The following is a 27,550-nucleotide window of genomic DNA, read 5'->3' as shown; positions in this document are numbered from 1 at the left end:
GAAAACCGGATGTTGTGTCATGTGGATTTTTCCGCAAACTTTGCAAAAACCCTCACTCGCTCTCGATCTTGGTCGTTTGAAGGTGTTTACCATGAATGTTAGTATATAGGCGCACAAAAATATCAGTGCCGGCTGATTTGACCACCGAGATCCGAGTGTTCGCTGAGTTGACCGCAGTCCGCGAACGGGGCAAAAACAGTCAACAAATGCACACGTTTTAAATAGCAAACAACTGTCAACGCCAATTGACACGGTTATACTATACTTTTATAATAGTGTCCCTCTTTACTCGCCAGACGACCAACTGTGAACGGCAATTATCAACAGTGACGGCTGAGAAGTTGTAATTATTGCAGCTGACCATGCTTCTTCACGGGTAAGTGCACTTTGCTCACACCGTTTATTTAACTTCGTCTGCAGAGTAAAATACTGCGACATGTGTTTGTTCTATAGTGACAACGCAGTAGTCTTTTTGCTTTTCCTTTTCAGAGTTAATAGGCTACAGTCAATATTATATTATGTGTGCAGTTGTGTTGATTGCAATTGCGCAACAGGGTGACAATTAAGAGTTGATAAGTAAAACCGTATACTGTGCTTTTTTTGTTGAGGAACTGGAGCTTATCATGTGTGCTGCTTAATGCGTTCAGGCTAATTGAGGGAAATATTGTAGGGCCTACTTTTTTATACTAAACATTTACAGTGGAAGAAAGTTACTGAGGGCTTCATTTTATTGTAACGCGCACATGTCAGGTACCTCTGTGCTATACTTGAATACATTTTCTTTGCTGCGTCACTACATTGTTGGTCAACTATACTCATACGATTGTGTTGACTATTGATAAACGGATCTGTAAAACGAATTATATCACACAAAAGCAGCAATGTTATTCTTAACAGAGTCTTAAAAAGTCTTATTGACGAAAGAAATCAACCAAGACCAAAACAACCGATACATTGACTAGCCGACTAAAAAGGAGGCGCAGTGCAGTGATAATCTTTTCCGAATATTTATAGATTAAACCACTCAGCTAGAAAGTATACTGCTCAAATGAGCTCCACCATCCATCAGCATTACAACACATTCATCTCAGTGAAAGTCCCCTTCTTTCTACAGCACAAGGTCACTGTGACTATCTACGTCTGGCGTTCTTGTAACTCATGTCCGGGAGACGGACGTGTGTGCACTCTAAGTCATCTTTGCAGTTGTAATTTAAGCCTAATATATATATACTTTTTTTACTAAGATGTAAGAAAAATATTAAATGTATTTCACTAATGTATATATTGAGTCTGACTTCCTTATTATGTACTACAGAAGTTTTACCTGGAACAAAGTATTGTTACTACTTTTACTTATATATAAATACAGTACTTCATGGCTGTTTTCATGCAGAACGTATACATGAGGCATTCCTAATGGTTTTTAAATCTTTCAGGTCCATGTTTGTATTGGGATTAGCACTGTTGGTTCAACTGGCAGGCTGCCAGCAGTGTGTCTCAACGGACACTGCGGCTCCACCAGAGGTCTGTCAGTACAATGGTACTTTGTATGCAGCCTGCACGATGAAACCCAGCACTTCACTACCTGAAGGTCTTCCCAACGTGTACGGTCAGGTGCTGTTAAAGCAAGATTATCCTCATGGAAAGCTCAATGTCCTTCTTCAGTTCAATGGCTTCCCCACAGAGGCTGATCCAGAGCTGAGAGCGGTGCACATCCATCAGTACGGAGACCTGAGCCAGGGGTGTGACTCCACTGGCAGCCACTACAATCCACATGGTGTAAATCACCCCAAGCACCCTGGAGACTTTGGCAACTTTGAGCCCCAGCAAGGAAAAATACTTACAGTGATAGAATCTGAGGCAACGCTGTTTACAGAGCTGTCTGTGATTGGAAGAGCCGTGGTGGTCCATGAAAAGATGGACGATTTGGGGCGTGGCGGAGACGGGGGAAGCCTGCTGCATGGAAACGCAGGCCGGAGGCTTGGCTGCTGCATTATTGGGATTTCCTCCCCCGAACCCTGGAATATGCACTATAAGCTGTATACTATAGGCAGCTGAGGAGAAATTTGTTTTACAGAAAAAGAAAATACTGTAGGTAAAATTAAAAATTTGGCCTGTATTCATATTCATTCATTGTCTGGTGGCAATAAAAAAAGTATCTCAACTTCATTTGGACTGACTGGCACGACATTTGGTACATTAATAAGGATGAATCCCACCGACTTCGGTTGTCCTCTGACTTTTTCCTCTAGCGCCGTCATTGGGTCAAACGTTCAATTTGTCCAATACTTGTTTTCTGACCAAATACTTAAATGATATTACCATCATTCTGTAAAAGTACACATGCTAAACTAAGATGGTAAACATAGCAAACATAACACTTTGCATTGTAAACATGCAAGCATGTTGTTAACCTCTAGCTTAAAGAACCTGAATTACATTTTCGTATTCAAGCTTCTAATACAAGTTTTCCAACAATAAACCAGCAGTTGAAATTTATTTTTCAGAAATAAATCCATTTTGTACACATTTCTGCACAAAATTAACTCAGGGCTGGTGAGTTACTGTTTCACCACAAAAACAGGACAACGACATCGGGGCTGGTAAACTATGTTGTGCTCAATTGTCTTCCAGACTATATTCTGTAAATGTATTCTAAATTAAAAGGTTTGTTCAATGTCACCTGACATCCTTGTATGTCATCAAATATTGGCTTTGAAGAAGTCCATCAAGGAGATAAATAAAAGCATGTGTTACATTGTCATGTAGCATTTTATATAGCTTTGATAATATTGTGTTGATTAAAAATCTAAAAGTTGTGTAAAAGCCAAATGTCTCACATTGTAAAACTTTAGACAATAAGAAATGAAATAGTTTGAAATGGGTGTATTATATTTGATGAAACTAAATCGAGCTGCGGCTTAACTTGAACATTGTTCACAACAGCTGGATGTCCATTTGTTGACGTAGTGATCAATATGATTCGGTAGGTTTCTTCAATGTCGGCAGAGGTAGAAAGATAAAGGATAATTTATTTCTAAGCAACACCACGTCTTCCTATTCATAGTCAACAGTAATCACACTTTGCCCCTCTTCGCTTGAAGCACATTTGTGTTAAACTTGAATCAGTGTCTCCAGACTCAACACTAGAAATGATAAACAAATTACATTCAGCTTCACTGTTGAGTTCAAATGTTTTGCTACTTTTTTCACAATACATCCGTTTCTCCTATAGGTATCTACGTTGTGGAGATGGAGGTATACTGCCATCTTTAATACGCACACAATGTAAAGCTTCAAACGTTGTGGTAAAAGTGTGGGAATAACCCTTTCCTGTTCCAACACCACATTGTGTGGCAGAACTTGAACATTGTGCACAAAGTTCTGACCTCAATCCTGTCCAACACCTTTTGGATTAACTGAACAGAGTGCGGCGGCTTTGTTGCCCAACCTCACTAACTTTCGCCTGGCTGAGTCTGTGGAACATTTTGTGGAAAAACGATTCCATCAGAGTGTTGTAGCACATTCCTGTCCAATCACATTTGGGAGTTAGGTTTGGATATTTTTCGGGCACAAATTAGATAAATCAGTTCCTGACAGTTGATGCTCCGATTTTGTTTTAGGTTTGTCACCAGTCATTCTTACTACTGTGACAAGGCTTTATTAATGAGGAACTCATGTAGTGTCCCAATAATTGGTTTTGATATTTCTTGGACATGCAGTAAATGTCAGCATCCATTATCAACACACCATCTGTCAATCATAACAACTCAATAGCTTAAAAGTAGCATCATGTTACAATACGTCATTGATGCGAGCGGCTCATGGAAGACTTCACATTTCCTGACTAACACAAAACATCTGTCCCATCTGGAAGCTCTGTCTCCTGGTTTGACTGGACGTTCTCCTGCTCTTCATCAGAACCTGCGGCGGCAGCAGTGTATATTGTGCTCTCTATGTGTTCCCCCATTAGAACAAACTCTGTCTCAACAGTTGGCATCTCTTCAGTGCATTCACCCGACTGTTCCTCACTTCCCCCCGTGGGGTCAGAGTCCTCTAGAGTTTGCTCTATGTGGCACAGGTCTGACGGATGTTGTGTGGGGGAGGAATCACTGGTACACTCTTCTTTTGACCGGTGACTCGTGAGGTCAGTTGTGACTTGTGATTGGCCGCTGTCATGACACGCTTCACTGTCTGGTGTTTCTGTCTGAGGGCAAACAAGCTCTCCCTCGGCCGACTGGTACGAGATGTCCGGCTGGCACAGCTCCTCGCTGACTGGTGACAGTGTCTCCTCAACCAGCTTCTCCTGACCACCGGACTCGGCTGGCGGTCCACTCTCTTGGACTGGGACTCCTGTGGAGCTCAGCGGATCGACGACTATTTTTTCTGAGCCTTCATCAGCTGTAAGAACAGAAGATTTAAGAAATACAATCTCACCAACACACAGAACGATAGATTGCATAGATAGAGAAGTATAAGTCACATTAAATATTCACCTTCCTGTCCAGGAGGCTCCGTCGACTCAGCCTGCTGAGTATTGAGGATGATGGTGTCTTTTCCTCCTATTAGGGACATTATTCAAAGTAAGCTTTTATAAAAGTGGCAGAAATTCAATCATATGTGTGTCACTACTTAAAACTGTTGGATTGGATAGAAGTAATAGTCATTTGAACAGATATGAGAAGAAATGAAAGAAGTTCAAAGGTTAAAAAGTAGTTAGAGGAAGTGAGAGGAACATACTTCCATACATTCCCAGAGACACATTATAAGTCAGGCCTCCAGGAAGCAAGAAGCAAAAGGACAGAAGAGAGGATAAGGAATGTAAATTATTGTACACAGTAATTAGAATACAAGCTTTAATGAAACACAGAATATTAGGACAATTATGTTTACCTGGCAGTCTCCATAATCCAGACATTTCTAACGCTTTTAGTTTCTTCTCCAGCTCTGCTACTCGGTTTCCAAGAATCCTGACAAAAAAAAGGCACAAAAGCAATTACATTTGAATGTTTTGTCTGGCACCCAAGTTATTGACATATACATGTATACAGAGAGAGAATGAAGGTTTAGATGGAGTACTTGTTGATTTGGCGTTGGTGCTGAATCACCATGTTCTTCTCGTGGATGGTTTCCAGCAGAGCCGTGGCGAGTGACTTGAGGTCTGAAATGGACTGAGGAGTCACCGGCAAACTGCAGCTGTTTTCTTCAGACAGCAACAATTCCTTCACTGCAAACAGATTGTTGGTCCAAACGTAAGCAGAGACACAACGTGCTGTCATCAAATGAATGGTTTGTAAAAAGTAACCTTTAACCTGTTAATGTTAACATTACTTTTGTGTGACATTGGACATACTCACTTCAGTATGTTCAGTTTGTATATTAAAAAAAAAGAAAGAAAAGCAGATCCTTCTGACCTTGTTTAGCAGAGAGCACCCCAGTCAGTGCACTACTGTTGGGTTTCCCACAGATTTTAGAGGGTTTCCTACAGTCCAGGGCACTCTGAAATAAGAGGAAAGTAATACTGAGCAGGAGGGGTTTGTTCTTTTTTTCAAATAAGGTTAAGGGAACAAAATATTGAAAAGATATTTCTAGAAGTAAACTAATGAAGAAATAAGAATGATTAATGATCAAAACATGTAGTTACCTTGTACTTCACCAGGTTGGATTTGAGTAGGTTGATTTCTTCTTGAAGTTGACAGAATCGTTGATGCAAATACCTAAAATATTATATTAAACCATTAAACCCCATCAGTTTGATCAGTTTTATCATCCACATCAACAGCGTGCTAGACTCGTGCAAAAGGTTGCGTCTTTAACTGAGGACTAACTGCTGCTCTATTTCCGTGAAGCATCAATAAAATATCTTGAACAAACCTGTTCTCCATGCAGAGTGCGTCTACATCTAAAAGGCGTATCTCATCGTTGCCCAAGATGTGGTTCATTTCCACATTTAGTCGATGAGCCTTCTGCTGAAACACGTCACGCTCTGCTCGCACGTCCTGAAGCTCATCTGTGAGCGACTTCACGCTGTGCTCCAAAACCTTGTTCTGCAGCGACACAAAACACAGCGTGTAAGCACAGAGACTATGATTTAATCTACTTATCATACGGCAGAATACTTCATCCACTACACAAAGTTGTTAAAAAAAAATGTCCCTGGAATTAGGGTTGGGTGATAGGTTCAAAAGATCTTCTCCCTTGAAAAGCAAGTTTTCTGGTTATCCAATTAATTATAAAACAATAACCCAATGGTTTTGTATAATCTTGTGTGAATTAAATACTTGATAAATAAAAATGATTGAGTATTTTCTCATTTAATTAAGACTTTTAGTGTAAAAATAATTATATTTTCTGTGAAATTTAAGTTATTTGTGTTTGTAGTATTAATTTCGACAGCATAATTGTGTATCACGATATCTCTATATATGATTTAATCACAATATAATTCCATTGAAGGACGCCAAATCATCTTCGTATAGAATTTGCCAACCGTTAATGTGACGTATTCTTGAAGTAATAAAAACTATGTTTAAATTAAATTGTTAGTACTGTAAAAAGGAAGAACAAATATATGTATTTTATTAAAACACTGCAGCTGCCTCCGGATGTCGAAGCTCCTCCCCCTCTCTCTAAGGCTGAGCCCAGCCACCCGAAGAAGGGAAGCTCATTTCGGCTGCCGATCACTGACTCTTTGATTAGTTTAGTTTATGTATTCTTCAAATAAATGTGCTTATTTATTACTTTTAACTCGTCTTGTCTCCCATTCATGTGGCAGCCTGCTCACACTGGAAAACCGTGAGCTTTCCCTTCGGGCACAGCCATTCATTCATTCATTTGACAGGATGTTGTTAAATATCACAATGCTGTCAACGCCAAGCCAACAATAGAAAGTCCCCTAAAAAAGCTGATCTCACCTGCTCTCCAGCTCTTTCTAATTGTTTGACCAGATCCTCTCGTTCATGAGCAGGAAAGTGTCGAGGGCCGACCTCCTCGTCTCCCAGCCTCTGTTTGGTGATGGTCATTCGTAGAAGCTGTTGGGACAGAGAGACCACAGTTTTACTCTGATTCTTCTGCTTTATTTCTCTTTATGAACTCATTTCTTCATAATTTCTTCAAATTAACAAATTGAATCTTTCAGTATAGTGCACAGTATGTCATGGTACCTTGTTGTCACCTTGCGCTTCCACCAGTCGTTGTTTCAGCTCTCTCACCTCCTCAGAAAGTAGACTGCTTTTTTCTCTGGAGTCTCTCAGCAGCTGTGCTAAGTTTACCTGAAGACATAAAACGTGAGGTCACACGAGCTATATCACACAGGGTTCATTAAAATGTTTCACAATTGACTTTTAACTTTGTACAGAACAATAATTTAAAGTAAATATTCCCCCATTTTGTAACTACGGGGCAGCAGTGTGGAAGAGCATCCCAGTCGCCCAATAGAATTGGTGGGTTGTTATAAACACTTGCAGCAATCAGGGATTAATTAAAAACTGTTGCTTTGTATTATCTAACAATTCACAGAGCACCGTTGCTCCACCTAGAGACAGCTGGGTTGAATGCTGTGATCCTTTTTTCCTTTGAATCTTTTAGCATACAACTTAGAGACCAGCCTCATCCATAAAGACAAGCACACTGTGTTCCACTTACTTCGAACCAACCTTGATGAGCCACTTCTAACAGTTATTTACCAAGTTATGCAATTTGGTTCGAACGTGATAGACAAAGAACATCTGCGGGATAAAATTGCTTACTTGATTCCTTTTCTCTGGAGGCAGAGAAGGATCTCCATCCTATTAGTTATAAAAAACAAAAAGAGCTGTCATTCATTGCAACATCGCTACAGTTCAATCGTGGATAATGACAATTTCTATTCTCCAATTGCTGCATGTAAAAAGGCTCATGATGCATCTTTACGACTGTAAGCTTACAATGAGTTCCCTGTACTTCTTCTTGAGCCCTTGGTGTCGCTCACGCAGCTGGTTGGCCATCAGTTTGTACTGATCCCTCTCCTGCTGGCAAGTGTCCAGCTCTTTAGACAGAATCAGAAGAGCTTCTTTTTTACTCTCCAATTTACGCTTACAAATGAGGAACTACAGAAAGAGAAAAAAGGTTGAAGGGATTACATACCAGAATCTTTAATAATACTGGCTAGCTGAGGGAGAAACATATTATTATTTTAACTGTTGTTAATAAAGCAGCGCGGCCAATATGGAACAATTTATATCACAATAACAATTGAAGACGTTCTGATGTTGATTTTATTTAACTGTCAAGGTAGGACAATCCTCATTTTAAGTCTACAAATTGTGTTTATTTTCATTATCAATTAATCGGTCAGTTATATTTTGTATTAATTGAGTAATTAAATGTTGGAAATTAGGGGAAAATATGCACAATATACAAGAACATAAAACTATTTAACTTGCAATCATATAAAAGAAAGAAAAACAGCAGGTCCTCACAATTGAGAAGCTATAACATGCATCATGTTTGACATTTTTGCTTGATAAATTCATCAAAATGATTAATCAATCACCAGGGCTGTTGTCAATTAACTTTCTGTTGATTGACTAATCAAATCATTATTTGAGTCCCATACTTGGTAAAGTGGTATTTTAGAATCAATCTGGTAGAAAAATGGCTCATAATTCGTAGAACAGCGTTTTGTATCATGCTTCCCGATATGAAACAAAATTAAACGGTGATAGTCATACAACAGTAATAGTTGCTTTTACTGCATCATGGATCTCTGTAAAAGATGGACATGAAAGTGATTATAAATTCATCATGAGCCGTCATCTCAATGTATTGATTGAGACAGATGATCTTAATCCAGTGAGGAGTCTATACACCAGCATTTAGGCGCATATTGTTTTACTGTACATTGCATCATCTTTGGCGGTGCAGGTAAAAGGAGAAAAGCATTCCCTTATCCTTATCTACAGGCGGAGAGAAACCAAAGCAGCTGACATTTAATCCTACTTCCTGTTTAATCTAAAAACCTTGAACCGTCTGTGTGTGACAGGAGGAGGCGACACACAGCATCTAAGGACACCGATGTAGCGCTAATGTTGTAGTTTGGTGGTGCACAAACAAACACGAGTGGAGGTTAGGGAGTGTTTATGTTCACCTCGTTGACCTGCCAGTCGCCCTCGCTCCTCCGGGTCGAGTCCATCTTCCTCTGCACTGCAGGACGGAATGCGAACAGCGACGCCAGGTGAGTTTCACACGAGCGTCACCATGTTGCGATCAGATGTAGGGAAAGCAGATTAGCTGCTCGAGGAACACGAGCTGCGTCACTTCCGTCCGTCTCCAACGTCAGAGAAGGCGTCACGACGCATTTGGTAACCCTCGTAAATTTGTGAACCCACTCCAGTTAACGACTGGTAACGGTAGTATCTCTCTGTTTGGCTACTAGACTTTTTCAAAAATAATTTAAGCTTATATGAAATTATCAAAAAGTACAATGTGAAGTTAGTAATAAACACAGACAAAAATGTGATTTTATGTTTTTAAATAAATAATTAACCGTAAGGCTCAAATGAAATGTAGTTCACAGTGTCATGCTAATTTCTTGGTTTTTAAAAATGTATTGGATGATCCATCAATTTAATACATGTTGTCTATATTTATTTAGGTAATTATTAATATCATAATGCCTTATTTATTGATTTAATGTCACACATGTTGGCACCCCATCTTGTGCATTGTGTGCATGAATTACTTGAATAAATGTACTCTCAATGCACAACTATGGCAAGACAATTATTGTAACTCAATAATATTACACAAGCTTTATTTTACAAAATCAACAGATTGACGAGCAATAAATGTTGTAGGAACAAAGGTTTAGGGCCCTTCTAGTTGATTTATTATTATATTTTAAGGTTTGGGGTCTTAACTGACTTTCACATTCAAACCATTCAAAACAATACCAGGATGTTCTACTGCATCCAGTCGCATTTACAAAGTAGTGTGTCTCAATTGAATGCATAATGCATGCAACAGTACTTTGTGAGGGCAGCTGCAGTATGTACTAAAATATTTAAAAATATATGCAATTAGGACTCCATAATTGGTTTGATCAGTGAGTTCCATTTGACCTTTGACCCCTTATTTTGTGATATGGTTGGGGCGAGGCCCGAAGTGTCAGAGACAGTTTCTTTGCCTCATTTCGTTGAGTGTAACTGAATACATTTCACACTGAGATTGAAAGAAATTATCCTGTCTCACAGTGTGCACAAGAGAGAACAGCGTTATCCTTTGTTAAAGTTGAAAAAAAATGCTTTCTCAAACGCCAGATGTTGACAGCATTATCAATTTCAAACATGCTCTCTGAAAAATGTTCACAGTCTGTGGATCTGCAAAGAACGGAGGACACAAATACACTGCATGTGGTTAAATGTTCTTTAATGCATTTACACAAACTCATTCTTACATAAGGATGTTGGTGTAGCTTTAGTTTAGTAGAGTGGAAAATATACATAATTGCTAGGTAGGAAATGAAATATAGATAAAGGAGCAAGAAATCTGAAATGCTAACAAAAACACAATGCGTATGCTAGATCTTGTTAACATTTTATGACTTTAAGTTATTATGATTGACAGTCTATTGAGACCATGGCCTAATTTGCACATCATGCCATTGATATGTGTGTGAAAAAGTCAGCCAAACACACATTAAGTATTTCTGTACAATACAGGAAAAATATAAAAATATCTGTAAAGAAAACACGTTTGTGTCTAAGGACCATGTTCATTTTATTTCAAGTCATATTGCAGCACACAATTATCCTTGGGATTGAAAATTAAGAGCAACACTTAGCATTATACATTTTGCATAGGAATCAGGATTTAATTATAATTAGTTCTGACACTAATCAGGCACTCTGTTAATACAGTAGCTTGTTATAAATGGGGTGCAGTTAGACTTAAGCTCATAATATATAGCTAATACATTCAGCTGGATTTTTGAGGAAATGATTTCGAAGAAAAACTTTATTTCGTGCACATTTACATGATGCCACCTCCTGGGATGAGTGGCTTCAACCTTTTGACTGACTGCTCCAATTGTTTCAAACAAATCACCATTTTCCAAAACAGACATTCCAAGTTGTTGTTGTTTTTTGTACAACTGAGTGCAGTAACATGAATACCTTCCAGGAAAGACTGTCTAAAAAGTGTGTGTCATCATCTCCATTTATAAATGATTATTGCATCTCGCCCATCTCTATGGCAGAAGGCTGTTCAGCCTGCCTTCAAGTGTGACCAATCAGAAGATTTTTAAACAGCTTTTCGACACCTTACATACTGACACCTTGACTGTTCACTTTAAGGTGGCATACAAATCTGTGTTGTGTTCATTGTAGAGTAGTGAAGAGCTTTAGGCCATAGTCACTTTTGGTGAGCACTTATTTATTGCTGAATGAGTAATGTTATACAATAGGTCTTTTGTTGTGTGGGGTGGCTTGGCCATTGTTTGCTTCACATAATTATGATTAAAGCCAACACCTCTTAAGATAATATCTTGTATGCCAGAACATTATCTTCATGCTGTTCTCATTTTAAATGGTTGCAATTATTTTTTGTATTCCTGTCAGCCTTCAGTTTACTATATTGGACCTGTCATAGCTCCACAACTGCTAGAATATGAACCTGCCAAATATGTTTGACTCAAATCAAGAACGATATATCTAATTGCAGAATAAAGATATACAGCATTTGAGACTCCTTTGTAGCATACACACAAATATTGATCTGAGTGACCAACTCATACTGTTATAAGTCATTATTTTTGCGAGACATTACAAGCTTAAATCTACAATGATATTCTCAAACACCATCGATTTGCCCTTGAAGCTGGAGGAGAAGATGAAATTCCTCCGGTCAGTGGTCACTGCTGTAAAGGACCGGGGTGACTGGACATAAATGTCCTTGAACTTGTGGAACGTTTTGGTCTCCACATCCCAGAGGTATATTTGCGAGAAAGAATAATCGCTGCCAAGAGCCAGGTAGTGCTTGTCTGTGAATGTGAAAGGTTGGAGGATCATTGCGCCACGAGAAGGAAGAGCCTGCACCTCAGTGAACTGCTTATTGGTCCACTTGAGGATTTTGGAGTCACCGATGTAGCAAGTCATGGCCAGATACAACTCACCCTCCACCCGGAAAGCCTTCACTGCCACCACGTCGTCCACATGTGGGATTTCCCCGTGAAATATGAACTTCAGGGTGCTCTTGTTCCACAGGTAGATGACAGGGGACTGAGAGCGACTGGTCAAGATGAGATAGGACTTCCCGTCCAACTCAACAAACTCAGCATCTGTATCACGAAACCACTCGTGGAGAAACTGGTAGGAGTAGAAACCAGTTTCATTGCGGTCTGGTTGGTCTGACCACTTGTACAGAGTAGACAAACCTGCCTTGGAGCTGTCCACAATCACAAAGTACCATTCACGGTCCATTTGGAAGACCTCAATATCATTTGGCTTCGAGATGTTGAAGACCTCAATGGTTTGAAACTTTGTGAACTTGTTTTGACGATTGTCAAACTTGTATATATGGGAGCCACCAAAGAGCTGGGTAACAATGATCAAGATATGGTCGTCGATCAGAACCGACTTGCAGCCAACAACAGACTTTCCTGTGAAGATGAAAAAAAAGATGAGTGAAAAATGAAGTTTAAGTTGATCATTAACTGACACTGAAATGATCATTTCCTCATAAAGTTGTTCTCTTAAATTAATATATATATATATATATCCTGTGAAAAGACCAAAAAACTAAAATGACTCGTCTGCTCAATACTTTTCGACTTCCCAGTGTGTCTTTCGCTCTCAGCCCCAAGGCCAATTAGTTCCTATTGTTGTGTTAACATCATATGTTTTTACACAGCAAAAAGGAACAACCTGTATCAGGCAAACATGTTTGTTCGATCAATTAATTATTGCTTTTGGTTTTATCAAGAGATTTTCGGACAATACAAACAATACAATCAAACCTGTTATATTGTCAAATTTCCTGAAATTCATTTCAATGTGATCCCACTCCATGACCACACAGCTGTTGGAGTCGGGCGCAGCCATCGCCACATAGATGTCCTCTTTAAAGGCGAAGATGTCCGCGGACATGGACTGAATGGAAATGGACTGATGACGCACAAAGTCTGTGAGATGCAGACAAAAAAAGGAACTACTGGTCTGTTGACAAAGTGAAAGAGTTGACATTTAAAACCCCACTGCTTCAAACCCATTTGTAATGCTGTGAAAAGCTTCTGGATAACATACAAACAACACTTATATCTTTATTTATTCATTTAATTTTCTTATATTTTATTTTAATATCGCATGCTTTATATTATGTTTGTAGTTTTATAGTATATTTACTTATAATATGTTGAGTCAGTGTTATGCAATGATTCCATGTGTATTCATTTCATTTTACAATTGCCTTGTCTAACCACATTGATTTCATTTTCTCATTTAGTTTGTGGCTCTAAAATGTACAATACAGCTAGAAAACTAATGAGATTCTCATCAGCCTTAGCTGTGCTTACTGTTTAGTACTCATTAGCAAATGATATCACGCTAACAAACTAAACTAAGGTTTACATGATTACATTATCAGCATTTCAATTAGCGCGCTGACGTCATTTAGCTCAAAGCACCGGTGTGTAAGTGCAGCCTCACAGAGCTGCTGGCGTCGCTGTGGATGTGTGTGTGCATGTGTGTGTGTACAACAATGAGTGTTTATCAGTGGCACACATGTTAACAGCCCTCGAGTAAACGTGTTTGTTTTTGAGTGCATGGTCGTGTCGTTTTGAATTATTTACCAGTTTTATTGATTTCTTTTTTCAACATTGCATCTTTAGCTTTGCCTGTGCCTGCTCATCAGTGCCCTTGATAGTGTACTTGTCATTTTACCTGTTGAGATACACTCGCCCGGTGGAATAGGAAGGTCATTGAGCCGCTTGCCCTTCATGTCACCGGGGCCTGCGCAGAAGACATCCGACACCGTGGCATTTGTGTTTTTCAGCCACATCATCAGCCACTTGTTGTCACAAATGCACTGGAAAGAGTTGCCCCTCAGATCCCTAATGTATGACATGATACAATCAGGTTGTGCACACTTACTGAACAATAAAATATGCAATATGTTTTATATTCACAAGAGGAAACAATTGAGATGATGCAAAGGCATGGGGAGACTGTGGCTCAGTGGTAGAGCAGGGTCGTCCTTGGCTGTTCGATCCCCACTAGCCCCAAATGGACTAGCCCCAAATGTGTGAATGTGTGTGAATATTAGTTATGAGTCCTGGGCAGGTGGCTCCTCCCATCGCTGTGTGAATGGGTGAATGATGACATGTAGTGTTAAAGTACCAAAGGCTCAAGACATTTTAGTGAGTAATTTAAAATTGTCCTGTATGTGACAAAACTAAGTATAATTCAAACATATACTCCATAATAGTCCAAATAATAATGCTGCAAGATTATTAACATTGCAACATTGAAGTCTTAACTGGCACTCTGTGACTGTTTGATACATGAATCATTTTAGCTACAGTTTATAATAAATAGGTGGTTCTTTTAATTGTTCACCGACAAGCATTTTTTGCATCTTTGTACTATTTTTCTTTTAATAAAATAAATTTTAAAAGATCATAAAAGTAGCTACAAATGTAGCCTAAAACGGTAATGCACTATACAGGAGAACAAAGACAGAAACTCAAAATGTTCCATATCATTCTTGTGGAGTTTAATGCTGCCAAACACAAAACACAGACTGAGTCAGCTTCACTTAGGAGCACAGTATGGAAAAAGACCACACACACACACGCACGCACACACACACACACACACACACACACACACACACACACACACACACACACACACACACACACACACACACACACACACACACACTGCTGACACATACATACTCACAGTTCCAATAACGAATCCAAGTCAAAAAACAGATCTCTTGGGAGAAACCTCATCTTGTTATTGGCTAGCGATCTAAACCAGAAACACAGCGAGACCAGAAGAATATACATTGTTGTAATTGTATCAGTCGCTTTTTGTTCTAATAAATTATTAGTGCTGCAGATGCTGCATTGGTGGGTAAGAGAATGACAGTAGACTTACAGATGAGTCAAATCTCGTAGACCACGAAAGGCATTTTTGGTGATCATTTCAATCTTGTTCCCTTCAATGAATCTGTTCAATTAATCAAAACAAAGGTTTATCAAAGCAAAATATGAGCAATAGAATACATTAATGTATTATATCATGCCATATTGATAAATCTCAGAATATTACGGAGGGGTAATTTATAGGGTTTTGGAGATTGAGGGGTGGGGCCCAAGGAGGAGGAAGGATCTGCAGCTGTATTTACACCATGATGTAATACAGACCTTCAACATAATTAATAAGTAGTGGTATATTCAAGTTAACCGTTAAGCATCTAATTTTGAATATTTTAATCACAAAAACAACAAAGAAGTCATTTGTGTAACACACAAGTTCATCAATTAATACTCACAAATATTCTAGATGTGGAAGGCCAGAGAATGCATCATCTTTGATTGTTGTCAAAGAATTAGCATTTAGAAGTCTGCAGCGGAAAAAAACACAATAAATGAAAACTTCTGTTAAAATCTTTGCTTATAATTCTTACTCCAAATAACCATAATACAGAACCAAAAAACGAAATGGTTTGTATTATTAATAATCTGTCTACTTTTTTGTTTGCGTGTTTGTTTGTTTGTTTGTACAACGCACCTAAAATACAAATAGCTGATTAATGCAATGAATCCATTTTAGTTTCACGTGACACAATAGCAACTTACAGCAGCTGGAGAGAAGGCATAAGTGAAAACATCCCTTCTGTGATTTCAGAAATGGATCCATTGACCATGCTCCTGTTGAAAGAAAACAAAGTCTTACTGGACAATCAGTGCCAGACACAGCAGCAGCCAACTCTGCAGGGAAGCACCGAGCAGCAAGCACACTGTCTCCTTGAACGCGACATCTTGTGCCTTGTTCTGAAGAAAGAATCCACACATTCGACGTGTTACTCACAGTGAGTTGATCTCGTTCGGTATGGTCCGTGGGATCTGTAAAGTCCCGACGCAGATGATGCTCTCCTTGGTGCAGGAGCATCCTGAAGGACATTTGAAATTCCTTTTAGATTCAACTGCTCCACAAACACACAGAAGCGCAACACTGGCCAGTAGCCACTGCCGAGTAGATGTCATGTTGCTTCTTGAATATTAGTAATAAATGACGCCGTGGTTGGTGCTCGCAGCAGCTTTCACCCGCTTGGGCGACATCAAAATGCTGCACTAGTGGAAACCCCTGACACAGACTGATACCGCTGCAGCTGCGTGCCGGAAGGCTGCTTCGATTTCGGCCAGTGAAAAAAAAGAAAGAAAAAAAAAATGAAAAAAACGCGGACTCGTAAAATTGTTACAATTGTTGCCTAATTAGTTGAAAATAAATACTTTTAAATTAGGTTTCTATATATTTCGTTTTTATATGTCATAACATATATTCTTCAAATGATATTAAAGAATAGGAAGTCAACACCAGAAACGATACTAAAGCAGAACAAATGCAATATTAGTTTCAGCACCGTGGAGAGCATTAACACATTTTACACGGAGCCTTTATCACGTGATACATTATGCATACCAGGTCATTTTGACTGCATTAATACAGAAAGACCCATAACGAGTAACATGCATTAACAAGTGATGCTGACTGTAAGCAAAATAATATTTCTCTTTTAAAGCATGTGCCCAAAACGTTTCAAATATTCTCCTCTAAACTATACAGTTACCTATTCGTTTCCAAACTCATTTGGATTGGAATAGAGATAAACAAGAGCTCTGTACGCTGTTACATCATCCTACCACTAGAGGGCTGCTGTCGATCACCAAAAGTCTGAACAAGTTATAGATTTGTTAACAAAGGAGTAAAAGTAATCAGCTGTCGTTGGTTTAGTTTTGACGTTTTATGCTATTATAGCGGTTGGAATTATTTTGAAATCTATAGGATTTATTCTTTGTGCCTAGCCCTCATCAAAAGATTAAAAATACATCTGCAGTGGTCAAACATTTCATAACATTTCATTACGGTCTTAAATATTCTGCCTTCTCTCCCAAATAAAATAAAATGTGCTACAAAGAAAGCCCCCCCCCCCCCCCCCCCCCCCCCCCCCCCCCCCCCCCCCCCCCCCCCCCCCCCCCCCCCCCCCCCCCCCCCCCCCCCCCCCCCCCCCACCCCCCGGAAGTACAACTCAAGTTTTGAATAGTCATCCAGCCAAAAGAAAACATGAAAGGTGGTCATTTTATTTAAAAAAATGCATATGTCCTATAGATAGGACAGTAAAACGAAAAGTAATCCTCATTCTTAATTTCATCCAGTTTTTTTAAATTATACCTCAATAAAATTGCAAAAAAAATATTTTAGCAACCGAGAATCTTTCTTTATATGAGAAACATTTAGCTATACTCTCCTGAATATCACTAAGTAACATGAGGATTTATAATCATATAAAAGTGTTTTCGAGCTACAGGATCACTGAATTTTCTTTCTTTCTTTTCCTTTTCTTTTCTGCAATTTTTGGTTTTAGTTGTTGCACTATTGTAACTGTCAATGCGTAATAAACTGGGGATTCTAAACCTATTTTGTACATTTGTAATGTAATATATTAATATCAACAAAGTATAAAAAGGACAAAACATATAAAGGTTTTCTATTTAATTGTGTAAAAACTAATTATTGTATATACTTTGGTTTTGCAATCCACAATGATGACCCATATGATACAATTATACATTATCTTTGAATGCCACATAGTACCATTATTCATAAAAGAAGTATTCACTACACAATAGGGTTGTTAGTTGTTGCAGCAGGCCCTAACAAGGTGCTGACCTTTGCTGGAGGACCAGCGGTTTATGAGCATGAGTGAAACCAAATACCCATTGCCAGAAGTGGGCAACCGTACATGTCTGCCATTGCTGGCATTGCTCATGACAGCTCTGCATCTAGCATTGCTGTTTTTAGGCTAGAGTATCCCTGAAACACTCAGGACACGTGCAAGCTGAAACCAGGGGACGCTACAGCAAGCTCTTTGCTATTTCTTTCTAGACAACCATCACTAGGATATTCCATTTTGCTCATGTTCTCGATGTCTGGGCAGCTTAATGAACTTGGTTGTGTGTCAAATGAAACAGGAAACCTTGTGTGGAAATATCTTGAGACAGATAGAAAAATAAATGTAATGTATTTAGTAAGTGCTTCTACTGTAATGTCTCTGCATGGCATCTTTTCCTAAAGTTGTAAAACAAACAAAGGAATCCGAAAGAACAGACAACACACATCCACACTCAAGGATTGAACCTTTACTTTTTTCTTTTTTAATATTTTACACTGTGCCCAATGCACATTTGTTGTGTGCAGATTGTAATCTGTAGATACGACAACTTCTGTCCCGGGACCCGTACAACGGTCAGGAAAAACTTCGGGAGAGCAACAGAGAAGGATCCCTCTCTCCGGATGGACAGACGCAATAGATGTCATGTGTACAGAATGAACAACATAACATAATTGTGTCATCCAGTGGTCTACAACTTCAATAACGAGTCTTGTGTTTAAACAAATGCAGATTCAAACAAGATACTTGAAAGATACAAATTATTATTTTCGTATTAATATCACAGATTTCATTTAGTTACATTTGTGGCAGCTTTTGTCAGTGTTAAAAAAGTAAAAATAATTAAATTAAATAGAAAATAAACTGAACATATAATTTGTAAATAGGAAGCTAATGTAACGGAAAGCAAATAATACATAAAGAAGTAAATAATGAGTGCAGACCATACAATTAGTTTAGTGCAGTAATTCTGGAATCCAGTAATAATAATTATTGTACCATTACCATTTGGTCTGTTAGAATAACAACAATACTCAGACTCATGGTAATGGTGCATTAATGGTATTATTGCAGTAAATAGCAGTTGCATTTGCAGATAAATGTACATGTAGCTACGGCACACATGTAGGATTTATATTGACTTTGGTGTCATCCAATGGTATTTTTGTGATTTATTTTGGGATGTATCAATAAAATTGACTTTACTGAACATGAAACAATATTGCAGGTTCTCCTCTTACATATTGGTATGAATGATTTGCTTCTTTAAATTTGGGATATTTACAAATTGGTAAAGCCACGTAATCCTGCACCAGTAAATCAGTGAAAGGGACCTCAACACTCACAAGGATCATTTATCCTCCTGAAGTGAATTGCCATAATCCAGGGTTTAGAGTACCACTCTAATCCCTTACATCCAGTAAACAATGACACATATGACACTTTCAAATCCAAAGGTGACCTTTCACCCCTTTGAACCATGACACCTTTGAGGGTCAGGAGGTGTAACCTGGAGAAGTGTTGTGTCTGGCTGATAGTGACTGCTTCCCAGCAGGTGTTCAAGCTCTCAAATTTCTTCAGTTCCCACTCAGAAGCTGCAGAAGACTCAGGAGTCAATGTCAGAGAGTCACCAGCGCTGCTAGATGGCACGATCCTACAGGAAACACAAACATATCATACTAGGATTATGCATATTCCAAAAGTCTGTGTTCACAATATATTACTAAATTAAGAGCAAGCAATCACAAAACAAATGCAGTTTTTTTTCTCAGTGTTGTAAGGAAGCAAATATAATAAATTGATCCATTGACATACAGTTTGGGCAAGAAACGTTAAGATTACAGTCAGTATTGCATATATATATATATATATATATATATAAGATATATAATATTCAATGAAACTATATGATGTTTACATCGAGTGACATTTTCAAACTTTCTTTTTAGAATTACAAATAAGGTTTTGTGGGTTTGAACCGAACGGTGATAGAATGTAATTACAGATTTCTTTCCTTTTTAAAAAAAATAATTAGATAGCTTTTGATTTGTGTTTCTCCATTTACTTATGCGTCTCTGAAGTCGTATATACACATACTTTCTAGGAGACAGAGTCGTATATTCAATCTCCTACTTATTATTATTATTTACAGTATCCATTTTGTGATCAATTTAATTTAAAGATGTCTGATCAGCTACATTTTTCAGAATTAAAATCTGACCAACGCTTGTCAAGTCTGAAAATCTGTCACCTTTAAATCAACACTTGTTAACGCTGGAAGATTTGCTGTGTTCAACCTTTCCTTCACACTCAAACAGTTATTTAGATACATACTGTGTATTCTGTCTCAACATCTGATGGGTTTAAGGGTGGAAGCGAGAGTTGAAATGGTTTTCACAGGGAGTGTTCGTGGCATTGATAAATGGTGCTCATGATTTAACACCTGCTGTTTTAATGTAGCCACTGTAAGAAACTGATCTCAACATGCTTGCATGGTGTCCCCATCTTAAATAGCTGCCTACATTTATCAGCTTTGTGGAGGTCATTTTGACCTGCATGTGTGTGTTCATGTTTTTAAACTTGTATTTAAGTAAAGTATTACCAGCTAAATGTACAACACATATCAACATAAAGTAACTTTCCCCAGTAAGTGATTTATAGTATATATTAGTATATGGTTAGTACTGATGCAACAATATTTATTCATTCATATGCAGTTGAGTATTTTAGTCCAGCCATTCACATTCTATGAGTTGAGCCCCTCCAAAGAGTCATAAGATGCCCCTGAGAGGTCGAGTAATGATTGATGATTGAAAAAATATACATAATTTGTTAAAGGGGCCCACAGAAGATGCTGCCTTTCTGCAAAAACAATGTGTATTATTTTATAGTATCAGATTTTTATGTAAAATCTAAAGTAAGAAGAAAGAAGTTCAATATTTCTCTCTAAAGTAAAGCACAAGTATCTCATAATAGTAATACAGTTGAGTAAATGCACTGTAAAAAAACACATTCATTTGAGGGTGACAAAGGCTTTATTCTGGTGGCCTCTGTCCTTGATATTGCTGTCAGTGTACCTTCCACATGGAGCAACTGTTGGCCCAACCCCTCCCTGCTGCATACCACCAATCTGGGGCCCTGTCCAGAAACAACACTTGTGTCTTCAACACTCAGACAGAGCTCTAATGACTATCGTTACTGTGCAAGATTACATTATTAATATCCATAGCGACATAAACTGACATTATTATCGGTCCTTTATGCACTTTTGGTCCTGCGTGGCCCAGGGATGGGATTGGGAAAAAGTTCTCAACAGATTAGACGTGAATCTAAAACTACATTTACACATGACAGGATGAACTTGTAGTAAATTCTTTGAGCTGACTGGCACCAGCTGGCAGGGAATATTTATCTCCATCAAGACAAAGCAGCTGTTTCAGTGAGAGGGCAGAGCACGGATGACGTTCTCCGCTCATATTGTTAGTGCCAATATTAAGTAGCTTAGTAAAATATACATATATTTATTCCAGCGTTCTTTGTACACACAAACATCCCTGGATCACAATACAGTAACAATTTGACCTCTGTCTATATTCCACATGTGAGGGCATTCCACTGGAGTGGAATGTGTTATTGTTGTTGTTTTCTAGGGAAGAAGAACAGATTGGTTAAAAGCACACTTGATGAAAATAATCAACTGGCGGAAGTTTTACAGGGACATCTACTGGTAAAAACAGTGTCCTGCAAAATGTACATAATGTTACAATACATATCTGTAAAGTTTACCCAAGATGATCAACTTATCTTGTACTTACATACACCAAAAGTTCATCTTTCATTCATATCTATATTATGAAGATTTCTATATTCATATATCATTCATAGCCTGCTTTATAGAACATGTTAACACAAAAGATGGTGACAAAGGACTTTGTTATGGCTTTTTACAGTATTTCTTTTGTTGATTTATGTAATAATAAAAAGAGATATTTAAAATTCTTTATGTAAAAATAGTTTACTGTAATATATCAACAAAATGAAACCAGTATTTTTAACCAGGCTTTCTCCATTGTCAAGATGTATGTTGTAGAAAAGTATGGACATTTGCACATATTTGATAACATAATGCCTCATTCATCAGAAAACGTGTTATGCGAAATAATAGAAAGAATGGTCTTAATGTTAGTAATCAACTGGGAAAGTTTCATGACGATATCTGTTAATTGAATTAACCTATCACCTCGATATCTCCCCTTAATATGAAGTAATATGAGGGCCAACCCACTTTCTGTAAAGTTTTGACAAATGCAACAATGTCTCAATTTTGAGAAACTCGTGGAGGGGAGCTGTTCTTCCAGGAAAGGTGCTGAATCTTGGCACTTTTTGGAGGTTAGTTTCATGAGGCTTTGTGTACAAAGTTAGAAAATGTTTGATTGTAAACGTTTTAAAATATTACACCGCCTCCCAACAACACTGAGACTCACACCAGAGAGAAATCATCGTGGGATTTTCCTTGGGACTCCCCCCATCTCTCTCTCTCTCTCTCTCTCTCTCTCTCTTTCTCACCCTCCTCGCTCTCCGTCCTCCTCGCGCCCCAGCCAGCAGAGTTTTCCGTCCTGTGTCGGGATAACATCGTAAAGGAGGACCACCTGACGGTAAGACCGGACTAAATGGAAGCAGCGGAGGAAACTCTCACTTACCGAGATGACACCTTACTTCACAGGAAGCTGCTCCCAGAGGACAAGCATGGGGACAAGACGGACAGCAAGGGCCACGCCACCGAGACGAAAAGCGACGAGTCCAACTATGTGGACCTGGACATGAAACCCGACGGCGCAACAACAGGGAAAGTGACTTTCACGGGCGAGGAAAACCAGCTGCCTGTTATCAAACGCGACAGTTCGAAGCAGGGGGAGCGTGACGAGGAGGGTGTAATCATTTCAGAGGATTGTGTTGAAGAGCAGTTAGAGGACAGGCGGGCCACCGTCCCCGGGACAACTCGGATCAAACCTCCCAACACCGATCGGGACGCGGAAAAGGAGCAGCAGCGGCAGGCCGAGCTCGACTGCAGTGTGAGTGATGAGCTCCAGTATACGGACATGTATCTGAACAGCAAGACGGAGTCGGATGATGGTGCCAGCGCGGTGATGTCCGACCACTGCAGCTCCGACACCGTGGAGGACGAGTCTCACTATATCACGACGCACGAGATCCAGCTGACCGAGCTCGACCACGAGGTCGACTACGACCTGGGGCGAGGGACCTGTTGGGATTTTGAAGACGACAACCTGGTTTTTTCCTTTGTGGATTACGCGTCTTTTGAGAGCGATGACACGCAGGAGGGGACTTTGATACTCAGGGGAAGGGGCCCGGCGAAAGCGCAGTCTAATCTGGGTGGAGAAGTTGTCAGCACCGAGCACGAGGATAGTGATCCTTGCGACTCGGACAAATGCGCCAGTTCAGATGAAAGCGTGTGCAAAAACCACAGTGGAGACGCGAATGGGGGGAAAGTCCACGTGTCTATAAAAACATCTTCCAGGGCGGTGAACGAACCGGTCAGTATCTCTGACAACAGCACGTGTGGGTACACAAAACACTTTGGAGACGGGAGCCACTTCTCTTTTGTGAGCTCCGGCGCCAGAGTGGGGCCCTTTAGCGACAGAGCGCAATATTTCATCCCCGCTCCGGGCCGTCAGCACCTTGCATCCAAACTGAGACGGAAAGATATTAATGAGTATTCCAGCGGAGGGTCCAGCTCCATCAGTGAGCTAGACGACGCTGACAAAGAGGTGCGTAATTTAACCGCAAAGTCTTTCCGGAGCTTGGCATGCCCATATTTCGATGCCATTAATCTTAGCACCTCCAGTGAGTCCTCCATGTCGGAATATGGGCTAAATAACTGGTCGGCTTATGTGGACTTGAAATATGGAAACATATCGCGGGGAGGAGAGCGAAGCGTAATTGAAACTTCGAGCACAACCTTGGAAATGAATAAGACTGTAGGCAGTAAGAGGCATGGTAAGTCTATTACCGGCATGAAAGCTCCACTAAATAAAACGTACGCGCCGAACAAGAGATCAACCTCTCAACAATCATCCTCATTGAGCAAAAAGGTCGAAGTTCACGATCCCGATCAGCCCAAGCAGCGTGGAGTCACGCTGAATTTCCGGTGTAATGTTGAAGCGCCTGAAGGCGGCAGACGTCCTAAAAGCTCCAAGAAAGCACGATCCAATGAGCTTACTGGGACTGTGTTGGCCAGGTCAGGGTGTGAGATGCAGTATCTTCACTCAGATAGCACGGGGGGTACACACAAAAGAGCAGTTTTTGCATCAAGTCTATTGCAAAATGTGATTTCCAAAAAGATGCAGTTTGAACAGGAGCGGAAAATGGAGAGGGGTGAAATTAGTGACGCACACCCAGCACTCTCCCCGAGTTTTCAATTTAAAGATCACGACGGGATGAAAGACAGGGGTCAAGGAAGAGGCTTACAAAGACAGACGTCAGAATCAGGTTCAGGTTTTACTGTTAACTCCGATGATCAATGCCTGGAGGGGAGCAGACCCAGCTCCTGTGAGCTTGCGGAGGAGCAGAAAAGCAGCAGGGCACCAGATGATTCAGAAAAAGGGAAACACAAGCCTACAAAAGCTTCGCTCAGCTGCAGTCAAAGCAGTGCATTTAATTCACTGAACGAAGATGAGCCAGAACCGGTCAAGGAGGCCAAACCCACATTTTTAACCGACAAGCACACCACAACAAAGGGATTAGACACCAGCAGCATGCTGACAAAACTGCTTTTCGTCCCAAGCTGCCAGCTCCTTTCGAAAGAGAAGGATTTTACAGAAGACTTGCCAATCCGTGCACCTGTCACAGGTGCACCTGCTGGCCCACAGAAATGTGAAAAAGAGTTCAAAACAGGCAACAACGGAAACATAGGCAAAGAAGAAAACGAGAAAGGGGCAAAACCCCCTGGGATAAAAATATGCCTGAGGAGTGTGAAGGAAAATAAAGGCTGTACACTGAATATTGCCAACCTGTTAACCCCTAAAATAAGTTTAAACACATTCAAGGCAGCAGGTGATGCCAAATGCCACGCGTTGTCTGTTTCAGATAAAATCCCAAACTTCACTGTTAGAGACATAAGAGACACCAAATGCAGGTTTCAAACACCCATATATCAAGTTAGAGATGTCCGTAAATTGGTAAAAAGCTCATACCGCTTTGTTTCATTGGATAATAGTGAAAAAACTGCTGAAAAACTTGAGGTTACAAAGGCGCCAGTTAAGCATGTATTACCATCTCCAATTGTGATTAAGTGTCACTCTGTAAAAACAAATGTTAAACAACAGACAGCTGAGGCAGGCATCTCATCTGAAACATGTCGAAGTGAAAATACACCGCCACAGTGCACAGCCAGTAGGGTGCCACTTGTTGCATCAAAGCAGCTACACCCTGATCAGTCAGATATTCAGCCAAATATTGAAACCAAACTGACAAAACAGAGGCAGGAAAAGTTTGCATGTGAGACGTCTGAGAGGAGAAGTGAGACAAAAATACCAAAACAGGCTGCATTAGAGAAGCTTAAAGCTGCAGTCAAAACAATGGAGCAGCTTTATGTTTTCGATAGAAATGAATGGAAGCGTAAAAGTCAAGCTCCACAGCCAATCACAGACAGCCATGTTTTATCCCTTATTGCCAGTGAGGAGCAGGGAGCGGAGGAGGTGGAGATAACAAACACCGACAGGGCTCCTCAGTCACAGGATAGTAAAGGAGCTCTGAATATCACACATGTTCCATATAGCGATGACACGTTTAAAACACAATCGCAGCAAAGTAAAACGTTTAGTAACAAACGCGTGCTTCATTTTGGCAACAAGGCGCGTATCAGCATCAGCTCAGTTAGTGATCCTATTGCACAAAGCGCCACGCTGCAAACATCATCGACTATGAAAAGCTCCAGGACGCCGGTGGCTCCACTGTCTGTGAAAATAGAGCCTCCAAAACACGGCCAGGTGGAGCAGGGAAAGGTCAAAATCATTCCCACTAATCCCACTGTCGCACAGGCCTGCTCGGACTCTGAGAACTATTTAACCATACCGGGGTATACGAATGAAATCAAACTGCTGAATCGAGATCCCGTTTCCAAGGAGGTGAGTTCAAATGTTAGCCAAATCAAAACAGGTGACAGGAAGACACCTGAGCAGAAAAGATCTCCATTAATTATGGAGTACCCAGCTTCAAGCATCTACCATCAAACACAGCCGCAGGTGTTGTGTTTCTCTCCATCTTACCCGACCGTGTCACCTACACCTTCTACCGGAGAGGCCGCGCCACAAACACAGCGCAAGATGCTTTTGGACCCCACTACAGGACATTATTACCTGGTGGACACTCCTATTCAGGCCACCACAAAGAGACTATTTGACCCTGAGACAGGCCAGTATGTGGATGTTCCTATGTCCCATTCTCCCGTAGCACCTGTCACCCCTGTGCCTCTCTCATTGTCCCCCCTGGCCCTGAGCCCAGGAGCATTCGCCCCCACCTACATGATCTACCCAGGCTTCATCCCCTCGCCCACTCTGCCAGCCCAGGCGGTGTTGTCTCAGTCGCCGTGTCTCTCTGAGGATGCAGGTGCAGAAAGGGCAAAAAACGCCAGAAGTCCTAAGCCGGACACACATGCAACAGGCGCAGAGAGTGCGTATTACAGTGCAACAGGTGAGACGACACAAGGGCCACTGCAGCTTCCTGTTAGTTTGGGACATGTGACCGCCAGAGGAGGTGCAGCGAGCTCTGATAGGAAGCCAGTTATCAGCATCACAACGCAACAAGGTCCAAGAATCATCGCGCCGCCTTCCTTTGATGGCACAACAATGAGCTTTGTAGTGGAGCATCGGTGACCAAGGAAACAGCTCATCATACATGTAAGTCAACACATATTCACATGTCCCCTTCACTCTTTTTCTTTGTGTTTCAATGTAAATGTTTTTTCAATTATTTAACATTTGAGTACATTGGATTGAAACCAGATAAAATATCTAAAATGATATTTTGTTCAATGTTGCATCAAGCGCAGTGTCAACATCACTAAATACATTTACACCTAAAAGTGAAATTGACTGCACAAACAACAACTGTTGTGTTTGCTGTTGCAGTGCAAGTTGGTAGTTTAGTTCTGTAAAGTATACAGAGGCCCCGGAGAAAGTACTAAGCTCCAAGTTAAAATGTCTCTCTGTTTACATACTTGACCTGAGAAATTATTGACCTGAGAAAAAGTAAAACCTTAACTCAACATCCACCTACTAGTTCAACTGCTTCTCACTGATCGTCAGCAGAAAGTGAACCTTAAGCAAAACATATTTTGTCAATTTAAAATAAAAGAAGTAAATACTATTTTAAAGAGTAGAGAAATACAGCCATTGTCTAATGTTAAAAAAATTGACTGCAACTCAGTTACAGTCATGAATTGATGTTTGTAATTAGTCACTTTCCACAATTATCCATGCCCTAAATTGGCAGTGAGATTATAGAGTTAGGCGAGGGCGGAGCCTGATGTTGTAAACATTCGGCGCTTAGCCAAAAACAAGGGGGTCCGGGGGCATGATCCCCTGGGTAGATT

At 40.1% G+C, this 27,550-nt stretch overlaps 4 protein-coding genes across 6 annotated transcripts; 2 read left to right on the top strand and 2 right to left on the bottom strand.

Moving 5' to 3' along the window:
* Positions 1 to 54: 54 nt before the first annotated feature.
* Positions 55 to 2,168, top strand: LOC117735639 (extracellular superoxide dismutase [Cu-Zn]-like). The gene is made up of 2 exons (XM_034540416.1): positions 55 to 376; positions 1,437 to 2,168. Exons 1-2 carry the CDS (start codon positions 363 to 365, stop codon positions 2,056 to 2,058), a joined length of 636 nt encoding a protein of 211 aa, XP_034396307.1. The 5' UTR covers positions 55 to 362; the 3' UTR covers positions 2,059 to 2,168.
* Positions 2,169 to 2,483: 315 nt separating this feature from the next.
* Positions 2,484 to 9,314, bottom strand: ccdc149b (coiled-coil domain containing 149b). Of its 3 annotated transcripts, none has more exons than XM_034541189.1 (12): positions 9,128 to 9,314; positions 7,926 to 8,087; positions 7,749 to 7,787; positions 7,164 to 7,271; positions 6,915 to 7,031; positions 5,875 to 6,047; positions 5,645 to 5,717; positions 5,415 to 5,499; positions 5,080 to 5,227; positions 4,894 to 4,970; positions 4,497 to 4,562; positions 2,484 to 4,401 (listed from the first exon to the last, which is right to left on the bottom strand). In XM_034541189.1, exons 1-12 carry the CDS (start codon positions 9,170 to 9,172, stop codon positions 3,848 to 3,850), a joined length of 1,647 nt encoding a protein of 548 aa, XP_034397080.1. In that variant the 5' UTR covers positions 9,173 to 9,314; the 3' UTR covers positions 2,484 to 3,847. The 3 variants fall into 3 exon arrangements, with proteins under 3 accessions (XP_034397080.1, XP_034397091.1, XP_034397099.1); XM_034541200.1 differs by having other exon boundaries at positions 7,926 to 8,026; positions 9,128 to 9,300; XM_034541208.1 differs by lacking the exons at positions 7,749 to 7,787; positions 7,926 to 8,087 and having other exon boundaries at positions 9,128 to 9,300.
* A 2,487-nt stretch (positions 9,315 to 11,801) lies between these two features.
* On the bottom strand, positions 11,802 to 16,281 carry LOC117734188 (leucine-rich repeat LGI family member 2-like). Its single transcript, XM_034538362.1, has 8 exons — positions 16,077 to 16,281; positions 15,845 to 15,916; positions 15,538 to 15,609; positions 15,141 to 15,212; positions 14,940 to 15,011; positions 13,917 to 14,086; positions 12,995 to 13,159; positions 11,802 to 12,637 (listed from the first exon to the last, which is right to left on the bottom strand). The coding sequence occupies exons 1-8, from the start codon at positions 16,250 to 16,252 to the stop codon at positions 11,802 to 11,804; spliced, it is 1,635 nt and encodes a 544-aa protein (XP_034394253.1). The 5' UTR covers positions 16,253 to 16,281.
* A 6,326-nt stretch (positions 16,282 to 22,607) lies between these two features.
* On the top strand, positions 22,608 to 26,831 carry LOC117734181 (uncharacterized protein C4orf54 homolog). The gene has a single exon (XM_034538349.1). The coding sequence runs from the start codon at positions 22,608 to 22,610 to the stop codon at positions 26,829 to 26,831; it is 4,224 nt and encodes a 1,407-aa protein (XP_034394240.1).
* Positions 26,832 to 27,550: the final 719 nt, after the last annotated feature.

Source organism: Cyclopterus lumpus, chromosome 1 (assembly GCF_009769545.1).
Source record: "Cyclopterus lumpus isolate fCycLum1 chromosome 1, fCycLum1.pri, whole genome shotgun sequence".
Taxonomy (NCBI): Eukaryota; Metazoa; Chordata; class Actinopteri; order Perciformes; family Cyclopteridae; genus Cyclopterus; species Cyclopterus lumpus.
This window is presented reverse-complemented; position numbering and strand designations above follow the sequence as displayed.

Bases quoted from the DNA above. Each gene is read 5' to 3' on its own strand.
- ccdc149b (XM_034541189.1), bottom strand. From the start codon at position 9,172: ATGGACTCGACCCGGAGGAGCGAGGGCGACTGGCAGGTCAACGAG. The intron at 7,032-7,163 runs GTACCATGACAT...CTGTCCCAACAG, and splicing joins AAGCGCAAGGTGACAACAAG to CTTCTACGAATGACCATCAC. The intron at 4,563-4,893 runs GTAAACATAATT...TGTCCCTAATAG, and splicing joins TGGATTATGGAGACTGCCAG to GAGGAAAAGACACCATCATC.
- LOC117734188 (XM_034538362.1), bottom strand. From the start codon at position 16,252: ATGACATCTACTCGGCAGTGGCTACTGGCCAGTGTTGCGCTTCTGTGT. The intron at 15,012-15,140 runs GTAAGTCTACTG...TTTCTGGTTTAG, and splicing joins CTACGAGATTTGACTCATCT to ATCGCTAGCCAATAACAAGA. The intron at 14,087-14,939 runs GTGAGTATGTAT...GTCATACATTAG, and splicing joins TTGGATTCGTTATTGGAACT to GGATCTGAGGGGCAACTCTT.
- LOC117734181 (XM_034538349.1), top strand. From the start codon at position 22,608: ATGGAAGCAGCGGAGGAAACTCTCACTTACCGAGATGACACCTTACTT.